Source organism: Microtus oregoni, unplaced genomic scaffold, assembly GCF_018167655.1.
Source record: "Microtus oregoni isolate MIOR12 unplaced genomic scaffold, Mior012 000017F_ref0000208, whole genome shotgun sequence".
In the NCBI taxonomy this organism is placed as follows: Eukaryota; Metazoa; Chordata; class Mammalia; order Rodentia; family Cricetidae; genus Microtus; species Microtus oregoni.
The window spans coordinates 20,343,210-20,354,752 of NW_024543076.1; the positions used below are offsets into that span (position 1 = coordinate 20,343,210).

The 11,543-nt window shown below is 43.7% G+C and overlaps 1 protein-coding gene across 1 annotated transcript; it reads right to left on the bottom strand.

Moving 5' to 3' along the window:
- Positions 1 to 5,143: 5,143 nt before the first annotated feature.
- Ndufaf4 (NADH:ubiquinone oxidoreductase complex assembly factor 4) lies at positions 5,144 to 11,326 on the bottom strand. The gene is made up of 3 exons (XM_041667755.1): positions 11,105 to 11,326; positions 10,752 to 10,855; positions 5,144 to 6,973 (listed from the first exon to the last, which is right to left on the bottom strand). Exons 1-3 carry the CDS (start codon positions 11,238 to 11,240, stop codon positions 6,686 to 6,688), a joined length of 528 nt encoding a protein of 175 aa, XP_041523689.1. The 5' UTR covers positions 11,241 to 11,326; the 3' UTR covers positions 5,144 to 6,685.
- Positions 11,327 to 11,543: the final 217 nt, after the last annotated feature.

An 11,543-nucleotide genomic window follows, 5' to 3' on the forward strand; every position in this document is an offset into this window, starting at 1 on the left:
CACGAGTTTGGGCCTGGTCCTTAGAGCATATATTTCGAAATCAGCTGACGTCACTTCAACATGATATGAGTATCTATATCACGTGTTACATTTATAGACTTTGAATACCAGCAGCAGGTTAATTCACTCTTTTTCTAAGAATTTGACTAGGCTATAATTGTTCCATATGACACAGTCCATTCATAACTGTAAGGTCTCAGGCCCCTCCACAACTGTCGGTACCAGTGAGAAGTGTCCATGGTTTATGAGTTATCATCAGCTATACTCCCTGTTAAGGCTTTGTGTTAGCTGTTCTGATTTTCTCCCGCCTCAGTCCAGACAGGACCAGTGACAGATAATATTCGTGTTCCCTCTGCTGGGCCCACGTCGATCCCAACCATTTTCAGGTCTGGCAGCTACCCTCTTGCACTTCTTATACCATAGCTCTGGGGAGGGGGGTCACCTGGGGTGGCTAGGCAGTTTCAGGGGGAGCACAACTCTTAAATTCATCAGCTACTGGGAAACATGCTTAGTTGTAAACCTCCGTATAACTAACTCATTTACAGCAGGTGTCTGTCAGACAGAAGAGTGAGGCCAGGAAGGCCATTCTGCATCATGAGTGATAAGTAGCCCCGGCTGTGGAAGACCACCGTGCACTGCTGGAAAGTGCTGTTGGCAAAGGATTCTTTCTAATTTCAGTTCCCTTCCAGAAAATGATCTAAACCTTAGAACTTTTCTCCTCCTTATTCAGGCCAGAGCCCAACTCATGCCACCTAGTGACTCTTAACTGCAGCTGCATGCAGAAATGTCTCCAAATGCTTTCTGCTGGAAAATATTCCGGTCTCAAGAGGCTCCTTTCTTAACCTGCCGGTAGTGTCACAAAGGAAGGAAGGGACATGAAAATGGAAAACCCACCGATAACTTGGGAGCCTCTCAAAAACCTGTGCGTCTTTAGTGGGATGAGGGATGGGGAAGGTTTGCACTTTATATCTCTCTGTCTGGAATCAAAGAAATCTGGTCCAACAAGAGCATCTTACAGAGCTTCACAGATGATCCAGGGCCATGACTCTGGGGCTGGCAGTCTGTCCTTTTGTGCATAGGTGACCATATAATCATTCTACTGTGTCCCCAATAATCCTTCCCTGTTAACATAATGTCATCTATATTAATGGCAGTCTGTAATGAGAACAGAGAGGTTCCAAGCCACCATGCTATGACAGAAGGATGGTGTCCATATCCCTGAGGCAATACCCAAGGTGGCCATTGTATTGCCTCCTAAAAGAAGACAAACTGGTTGTGTGTAGGTGTGTGAGGGACAGTGGAGAGGAGCATCAGTTAGGTTCAGACAGCATCTACAGAACCAAAAGAATTTCCCCCATGACTTTAGTAGTGTTAGGCACTGCAGCATGAATAGGCGGTACCACCACATCTCCTTGTAGTCAGTCATTTTCAAATTTCTATCCTGCTTTTTCCCCACTCAGATTGGGTTACTGTAGTCATGGTGGGCAGGTGGCAAGTCCTAGCACTCACTGTAATTCTCATCTGGGCTCTCTGATCACAGCTGGCACCTGGAAACTTGTAGTGCCGGGTATTCATTACCCGCTCAGATGTAGGCAGACTAATGGCGTCCCATTTTTCTTCCTTGAGTGATGCTGCCTTTACTGCTGAACTTTGGGTTAAAATCCTTCCCACAAAGGTCTGTAATATCTTCCCTAATAGAGTAGTTGTCTTTGGTGTGATTTTAGAGACTAGGGAGATTGGTACCAAATATGTAAGCTGGGAGGGGCACTGCCCCCTACTAAACCCATCCACTCCTGGGCAGGGCCCTGGAGAGCATCCACTCCTGGGCAGGGCCCTGGAGAGCATTCTGGGTGGTGGTTCTTCAGTGTATATTTAGCACAGGTATCTACCAGATCTTATACTTGAAGGACCAGTAGTAAGTCCACCATAAGACCTCGGATTGCTCCCTATGGGCTTTACTCACAGGGGTGAAGCAGGGAACCCATCCCAGCAGTGGGCAATGCTGGAGGGAGGAAATTCCTCACCTCCCCCTGCCAAAGCAGCAGGAACAAAAGTTATTGGGGCTTGAACTCCTTCCACAAGGCTGCCAAGATTACATTTGCCTGCAAGTGAGCATATTGTTCCACCTTGGACCAGCCCTCTTCTCTTCAGCATGCTTCTCTCTTGTGGGAACACACACCCAGTCCCAAGCAAACTTAATCTCGGGTTAGCAATGGTTGTGACTACATTCTAAGACACCTTGTCCACCAACTGGGCTGAGGAGGAAGAGAAAGAAGCCGTACCATTCTTGAGGGGCATCTGATTTTTTTTTCTTTCTGGGCACTAAAAAAACAAAAAGAAAATCTGATTTATTAGGTCCTCAAACCACAGGAGCATAAAGGGCCTGTTGTGTGCCCATTTCACAGAATGGGCTTTGTCAGTGCTTTTCCCTGGGGAAGGAGACAATTGTCCTGGTGGATCGATCTTATTTGACAAGCCTTTCTTACCCTTGAAGATCCACTGTGTCAGAAGACGATTCCCCAGGACCTGGCTGGCAGTGTATCAGCTACTAGATAAAGGACATTGCTCACTTTTTCAGCTTTCTTTTCAGCCAGAGAAGTGCCACCCCTTCCCATGTCCCAGCCCCACCATCCAGGCAGCTAAACTCACAAAGCAGCTGGTTAAAAGTTTCTGTGATATTTAGAGATTCTGCAGTAGTCCTGGTTTCTGACATAGGAGGCTCTCTTCACTCACCTGAATATTCTGTGCCTTTCCCTAGTGCTGCATTAACAGAGAAGCAAAAGAAAAAAAGCAAGTGTCAGAGGTAAGTGTCCTCAGTCCCCTCCTCTCAAGACTCCTGATGTTTTACATTCCATTCTGATTACGAGTGCTCAAAGCTGATTGTTCAGACTTGTTTCCTCTTGCTGTTCTAACCTTCAGTGGAACCAAGTGTGCAAAGGTTTCTAGCTTGGCATTCTGATCTCCCACTGTTTCTGGCAGGGAAGACCCTGAGATGAGACAGGGCAGAGAACTGATATATTAGACACAAAGTTTTTTTCCAAGCAGTAACTTTTGCTAACAGCTTCATATTCTTGTCTACAGCTACATGGGCATCAGCAGCTACCTGAACTGCCCACTGCACCAGCAATCTCCTTACAATAGTAAGATACCAGACTTCCTAACCTCAGCGGGATAGGAGGTATTCAACGAAGTGCTGCCCCAAACACAGCAGCAATTCTGGGATGTGTCCATACGCATTCATTCACACGTGGAGCATCCAACACACAAGCCACACTTCCTTGATGAATTCAGATGACCAACTTGGGATGTCTTCTCTACCGAATGGTTCACTGGTGACTTTGGAACAACTTTCTTGGTGTATGAGAATCAGGGCCAGAGTGTATGTAACAAGAAATAAAAACCAGGACCAGCGAGATGGCTCTCCGAGTAAAGGCACTGGCCACCATACCTGATGACATGAGTTCGATCCCTGGGGCCTACATGGCGGAAGCAATCACTCAACCTGTTGCCCTCTTCCCTCCATACAGGCTCTGGCATGCATCCCCTCAAACACACAATTTTATTTTTTAAAGATTGCCCTTGTTTGTTGGGAACTTACTGACAAAAGCAGTCCTGATGACATCCAGAGTGGGTGGGTCCTCATGACACAAGTCAGAAAGACAGAGCTTTTTATTTAAAGTAGTCAGAACAAAAATGACTTCATTCAAGCCAGAACATACCTGGCTTACCTCAAGCTAGTATTGGATAGACCTGTTCCTTCATGCCAGGTTCTAGTCACAGAGGTCAGCCATGGAAGGGAAAATTAGTGTTATTCTGGGCACTTATGGCCACTGTGACTGAAGACGGCTATAGTCAGGTCAAGCTGAATCCATGATTAGGTCTATTAACATTAACCAGAGGGGGGAGACAGTGTCCATGGAATTCGTCGCCAAAAGGTTCTGAATTAAATAGCTATTTAGCGTACACGGATTCAGATCAAAGAAAAAAAGGGCTTTGAGTAAACATAGAAAGGAGGATGTTCACTTCTGAGTATTTAGAGACCAACACAACCATGCAGTTCTGAGTGATGACGAGACACTAATAACAGTGACACACTGGAGCTAAGAACGGTACTTGAGAGGTTGATGCAGGTGGATTGAGACCAGTCGAGCCTATACAATAAGACATGACCTTAAAAAGGCATCCCTTTCCCCACCCCACCCCCCAAAAAGATAGAGCTAAGATGGTTACATCAAGTACCCAGGTGTCTTTGTGGTTTGGTGAACATACTTGAGTTTCTCTATGTGCCTGTTGACACGAAGTGGTTGGTACTCGCAGTAGCTGAGCCTGTTTGAGCCCTCTCTCTCTATGACAGAATTTTACCAAAGCACCCACTCTTCTTCCCCAAATTTGGACAACCTGTCTCTTTATGGTAGTTTTACCATACCCACTACAGGCTTCTTAATGAATGGCTTTTCCAGCTGATTTTCACTAACCCCAAACCTGGGCATTCTGTTCTCTCCTCCTTATTCAGTTCCCTTCCTTTAAACTCAGTTCCCCATTCCTCACCTTTCACAATAAACATTAGAGGCAAATGCTGCCTGCCACCAGTTCCAGCGTACATTACAGTCACTGGCCATAGAGCATCCCTGATCCAGAACCCAAACACTCAGCAACCTCAGTTCTGCTAGCCAAGTCTCTCACAATAGAGAGCTTAGACATGTTAACCCAAAGCTCTACAAAGGACTCTCATACAAGCATGCATTTCACGACCAAGCAACCTACACGTATTTCACCTAATTCTTACAACCTCCAAAAGGCAATCCAGCGTAAGTCTACAAAATATTCTTTTTAATCTTCAACATCCAATAATCGTTGAAGTGACTGAAGTTTGCTGAGCTGCAGCTTTCGCAGGAAAACATTCTTAACTTCATGCCTGTGGTAAATGTTAGTCAAATTAATACATGCAAGCACCCAGATTAGTGCCTGGCACATAAACCGCTCTTCAAACATGTGCAATTGCTGGTCTTGGGGTCGAGGACAACTCAGACACAGCTAGTAATGGAACTGAAATCTAAACCCCATTGTCCCAAATGTGAAATCCATGCAACCACTGTGACATTGCCATTCCAGTGTTCTACAGGAAGCAAAAAGCAGAACCGTGTAAAATGGAAGTATTTTTATTGTGTGATTCCATACAACAGAAGCCACATTTACATCTGCCGAACCACACGGGAAAAATGAGTATGAAGTAGTACTAGTGATTCAAAGTAATTCATTCCAAATTAAAGGACGATGGTTTTAACTGATTGAGTTTTCAGATGTAATTTTGCACTGATCAGAATTAGTGTGTTCTCTTAAACTTCCATATGAACCACAAATAACCAGGGATAGTTCATTCCCTGGTACTACATCTGAAGAAAGCTCACAAACTTCCCATTCATTTCCTGTCTTTTCACACCTGCCTCATTCCATCACCATGCTGAATCCCTCTCAACTTCCACATCATTTCCAGCGACTCTAGAGTGAAATCTATCTGTATTCCCTTGAAAGCATATGGACAATCCCAAGTCCAACTCCATTCTGTCCTTTTGAAATGTGTTCCTTTTTGGCATAATAAATAAAAATACTAGTAAGACTTTAAAAATCTAAATTCTGACTTCACAATTCAGTCATATGTTCTTTAGACACCTACTTTAACTATAAGAATTTGTATTTGCTTGGTCCTTTGTCATTTATCTTCACTACTGTCCTGGAATTTACACAAGGCAGCATTAAGCTTTTATAGAAAAATCAATTACAGAGAGGCCAAACAATACAGCCAAGAACCCACAGGTAAAACATGTCATAGTACCTCGTTTGAGATTCTATTACTGGAGTGTGCTATGCTCCTGCGTTAAGATGAATGAACCAGTAACTTCCCAGGTCCCTTTGGGGACTATTAGTTTATACTTCTGTTTGCTACTTTTTCTCCTAGAACGAAAACAGGTATGTTTGATCATGAGATTTAGATCCTTTTAAACTGTTCCTTACATAGTTCTCTTACTTCTGGATTGGTGGAAGTTACTTGTTCTAATAGTCGTAGGTACTGCCTGTCTCTCCGAAAGCTCTTAAAGTAACCTCTTCTGGTCAAAAGAGACTGTTGACATGTTACAGATGCCACCAATTGTTCTAAAAAGTTATTTCATACTTAAAACCAATTCAAACCATAACAAATTCTATGGATGTTTATTCTCAAGGTGGTAATATGCATTTTCTACTTTTGTATTCAGTGTATTTGGGAAATGGTCACCGTGTCTCACCGCTGAGAATCTCTTTCCCCAACAAAATGCCAGTCTTACAGGGGTAGGACGGCTCCAGCTTTCAGTGTCTCCTACAAAGAACAAACCATCCTAAACTGGAAAGTGAAACTTAGTATTAAATGATTTGGGCCACATGATTAATTTAAAAGCTGATGAGTCTAAAATGACACATTACCTCTTACTTGTAATAAATTTATACGTAGGATTGGTCATGCTGACATATATGCAGGAATTATACATACATAAAGTTTTTTTAAAAAAAAAAAGAACATTCTCTGAACAATCCTGAAGAGGTCAAAGAGCGCTGGAAGCAGGCACTGGGTTCACAGTAACTTGTGTAATTTAATACACTGAACCAGGACACCGTGCATGGAGGACACACAGGCAGCTGTTTTATGATTCCTTCATTTTGATGGTATTGCTTTCCTGTCTTCCGGAGGAAAGATTTTGACTTCAAAAGTAACAAAATATTTCAGAACGGAATTTACATCTTTCAGTTCTAAATGGTACTCTTGGGCAATTTTCTCGGCAGTCCATGTTTCTGGAGAAAGTTTATGGTTATTGAGAAGTGTCAACGCTTCTACAACAGAAACTTTGCCTTTGGGAATGTCCATGACATTCTTATCGAATTGCTGTCCTATCGGCAGTCTGAACTCCTTCGGTTCCTGCAGCCGCACTCCGGCATCTTTTACCTAGTAACAACAACAACAAAAGAACTTTAGGATAGAAGATTTACATTTTACATTTCCCGTGATTCTTAGGTCTGTACTGTTTCTTTTCAGATAAACATGTTCACACTTCCTCAACTGTATTTTCTCACTGTAGTGTCTTTCCTAACTATAGCTTGCCATAACTAAGAAAAGCTATGTAAAATTAAACTGAATGAATACATGCCATTTACTCACCTCCAGTGAGTATTATGAGCACCACATGCTCTAAATTCCAAACCTTCTGAACTGAGATGCCCAAGAAAACTCCACATCTAACTGCTAGGATGACCAGCAGTCAAAATACAAGTCCACTCAGAACAACCCCTCAACTTGCCTTCAGGCTTTCTAAGTGGTACATGAAATATAAATGAACCGCATGATTAAAATTGGATACTACCACAAAGATGCTTCATAATGTACTGCAAATATCCCAAAATCAGATCTGTAAGACTTCTGGTCCTGAGCAGGTCAGGTAAGGAAACCGCAGCTTGTATATTAAACGAATGGGGGTTGGTTAGATGAAAATGACACCCGTTTCAGAAGAGCAGCACCCTAAAAGGGCTGGAACAACTTACTTGAAAGCTTTTCCATCCTGCCATCACTGAAGAGCTGTTACCTAGATGTCAGGTGAAATAATCCTTTTCCTCGCAAGTTGTTTCAGGCCAGTTTTATCAGAGCTAATTACCTAAGCTGCTCTAGGCATTCCCTTCTTCTTTTCGCCTTCAATTACACCTGCCTACACCACTTCTTGGTCAACAACCTTTTTAAAACCCCCAGACCCAAAGCCAACACCTCTTTAAATCAGTCCTGTAATTGGTTAAAGCTTAAATCATAAATCTGCGCTAACGACCCCAGTGGCTTTATTCTGAGGAACTCTTCAGAACTTACCACACCTGACACTGCTGACTATAATGTACAAATCTACCTGTAACTGCCAAGGTCCCTGCCCTCAGCTTCCATGCTGAATCGTTCCCAGTTTTCCATCTGTACTTCTGTTTTCTTTGTGGCTCTTGTCCCTTCTGCTGCTCATTAAGTTCCAACTACATCTTCTTTGTCTTTAACTTTGTATTTTGGTGGCAGGGTGTCATGAATGCTGTAGCCCTGAACTTCTGGATCTTCACCTACTCCCTACCTCCCATTATAGCCCACATGTAATGATGTCAAAATCTCTGGCCCCAAACTAAGACCTTTCTTTGGATACTTAAGCCCCGAATCCCAAATGCCTAATGGGCACCTCTACTTGGACCTGTATACACCTCAACTCCAGGGTGTCTAACACTGAACCTACCAATCTGCCTGCTTCCAAGTCTATGCTTAAAACTGTCTGATGTATGAACAGACACTGTTCATAACAGCTCCCAAGTCTCTCTTGATCCCATTCTCCCATCCTCTACTCCACTAAACCACCTACACCATGGCAGTGCCACTGGAAGGAACTATTAAAAGACATCTAATCAGGGTTCCCTGCCCTGTGGGAAGTCCAAGGACCACCCACCTCCATCCAGGTCTAGTAAGGTGAGCATCCAAACTGCCTAGGCTCCCACAAAGCCAGTACGTGCAGTAGGATCAAAAACCCATTGCCATTGTTCTTGAGTTCTCAGTAGTCCTCATTGTCCGCTATGTTCAGCGAGTCAGGTTTTATCCCAGGTTTTTTCAAACCCAGGCCAGATTGTTCTTTGGGCTGACTAGGGAGGGGGACTTGATTGGGGGAGGGGGAGGGAAATGGGAGGCAGTGGCGGGGAAGAGACAGAAATCTTTAATAAATAAATAAATTTAAAAAAATAAAAGACATCTAGCAGGTTTCCTCTAACTAGACAATTCTGTTCCCTCCTAGTTCACTCTCAAATTGAACACCACTTTTTTTCCACATTAAACTCTTCAATGACTCTCCAAAGCCCTCCTGATAAAACTAAAGTTGCCTGGCATATAGTTTCATGATCCAGGCATTATCCAAATGCACCCCTCACTTTCCCCTAACCATGTACACTGTAACCAGTCTCCACAGAATTCTGCCTTTGTATCCCCACTTGAGCCTCAGGCACTCACCCCCAATCTTTCACTTCCTAAATCTCAAAGTGTCTCTCATCTTCCAAAACCAGGAAGATCCACCTTCCACTCCATACGTGGAGATTTTCCTTTTCCTTCAGTATTTCATAGTAATCCCCTAACACCAAAAAAAAAAAAAAAAAAAAAACTTTAATAAAAGTAAACAGCCTCTTTTCATTTAGTAGAAAGGCAGAGAAAATTATAAATTCCAGAGATATAAAATATTAAGAAAAAAGCTGAAAAACTAATTCCTAGCAAAAATATTAACTAGTAATGTGGGTAGCTACAAAACAAAAATCATTCATTTTCCCATATGCTAAAATAGGAGGCTTAAAAATTCTACTGACTAGAAACAACTTTCCTGTCTTCCTCAAAGACTCAACAATTAAAAGATGTTAACCTTTGAATTAATGTTTAATTAAAAGTTAATCTTTTTCTAGTTAACCTGTGATTCCTTAATCTAGTTGTAATACAATCTAAACAAAACTTACTAAAGACACTAAGACTCTGATTCCAAGGTCATTTAGAAGAAAATAACTGGAGAAGAGACAAGAAGACAAGGTCATATCAGTCACCAGGATGTATTATGATGGTCTATTAACTGAGATAGTATGGGTCTAGTGGTAAGAAGCAAAACCAAACAGCAGTAGAAAGTCTATCAGCAGAAGTAAGGAAAGGAATTAATAAATTAATTATGTATTAGGTGACTGGCATCTATTTGAAGAGGTTAAACTGATCTCTTCTACACACAAAACACCGAATATAATATCAAATAAATATATTTACCTAAGATCACAATAATTTCTGCTTAGTATAAATGAGAAACAGTATTTCTTTCTTTTTTTTTTTTTTTTTTTTTTGGATTTTTCGAGACAGGGTTTCTCCGTAGCTTTTGGTTTCTGTCCTGGAACTATCTCTTGTAGACCAGGCTGGCCTCGAACTCACAGAGATCCGCCTGCCTCTGCCTCAGTATTTCTAAGTACTGCTCAGCATCAGCTTAAAAAAATACCATAGTACTGCCATCATTAAGTGAGAATTTGGTGCTAACTAAATTTTAGAATGCAAATAACTTTGAGAGTTGTAGCTGACACCTCCCCATCTAACTCTGCACCTCGATCAAATGGTCACCTCCCTGATTCCAACTTCAATTCAAATTCCAGGCCCGGGTTTAAATGTCACTTCCCTAAAAGCAGTCCCTACTCTTCCAGGGCGTGTAATAACACTGTAGCTGTGTAGCTATGCCCGCCGACCAAGGATCACTAGGATGTGCCTACCATTCCAGCATATTACATGAACTTACATATAATTACATATCCTGTCCAGACACACCCTTAAAAATACAAACATGCCCCCACCAGACGCTGTCGTTAACGTAGGAACATCTTAACTTATACACATGAAAAGAGCTCTAAAAAGTCATTTTTTTGGTCACTCTGACTAATTGCTAAAAGTACCCTATACCAAAGTAGGGTAACCAAATCTTTCAACTTCCGCAATAAACCGTCCACACAGGTGCAAGCAATCGATTCATTCCCGGGTCTTTCGGCACTCCCTATACACCAATGAGCCAAAGTCCTACATCTCAATCGCAGGGCTCCCCACTGACACGCCCTCCCCGCCACACACACTCTTGGCACTATACTTCACTGGTTGCCCTGTTTTCCTCGATCACTTCCTCCAAATGAACAGTTTGCTTAATTAAAGCATACGTTACCGGCAAGGACGTCACCGGATCTTTGGAGTCGACATATACATCTTTTAGTAATGACAACAGCTTGTTATCTTTCCTAGAAACTTCTTCTTTGATTTCTGGATGCTCTAAAGAAAGGGGGGGGAAAAAGGCCATAAGCTTTTCTAGAAACCCGTAAACACGTAAGGCAATTTTTTAAAAAGAAACAATCATCTAGACAGCTGCGGGAAAACGCTAGGCGAGGCGTGCACCCAGCGCAGACCCCGGGCGGGAGCCTGCGCTAGCCCGAGCGCCGGGAACCCAGCCGCTGCCACCCGACCCAGCGCGGGGACGACCTCAATGTCACTGGAGGCCTGGGAGGGAGGAGCGGCACTCACGACTCAGCTGCTCCTGCAGGAGGTCGCGGGTGGAAGGGTGCTTGGGAGCCGTGGAGGGCTTCATCTTGCTGATCTCCCGCTCGGCTCGGTTCTCCAGGTTGAAGTTCCTGAAGGCGCGGCTCACGCGAGCCCCCATCTCTACATCCTGCAGCCCCGGACTCTCCGCGCACGTGGGGAGCCGCCGGCGCGGGTGACCTCTGTGCGCCCGGAGCGCGCGCACGCCTAGGGTCAGGCGCTGGGAAACCGATGAGGACGCGCTCGGCGCCCCCTGGCGGCGGGGAGGACACACGCTGGGTGCAGCCGCCAGCCGCAGAGGTGCGTGTTGGCGTTGTCAGGGACGCTCCCGCTGAAGGCTTTCAGCCCAAGTGACCGCACGGTTGCAAAATGCCAGCTTGAGCAAGCAAAGGTCAGCGTAGAGGATCAAGGTTCTGCACTTCCC

What these genes read in the sequence shown, in the direction of transcription:
- Ndufaf4 (XM_041667755.1), bottom strand. Translation starts at nt 11,240, where the DNA reads ATGGGGGCTCGCGTGAGCCGCGCCTTCAGGAACTTCAACCTGGAGAAC. An exon ending in CCTGCAGGAGCAGCTGAGTC is followed by an intron (nt 10,856 to 11,104) that starts GTGAGTGCCGCT and finishes CCCTTTCTTTAG; the next exon opens with AGCATCCAGAAATCAAAGAA. An exon ending in ATCCGGTGACGTCCTTGCCG is followed by an intron (nt 6,974 to 10,751) that starts GTAACGTATGCT and finishes TGTTGTTACTAG; the next exon opens with GTAAAAGATGCCGGAGTGCG.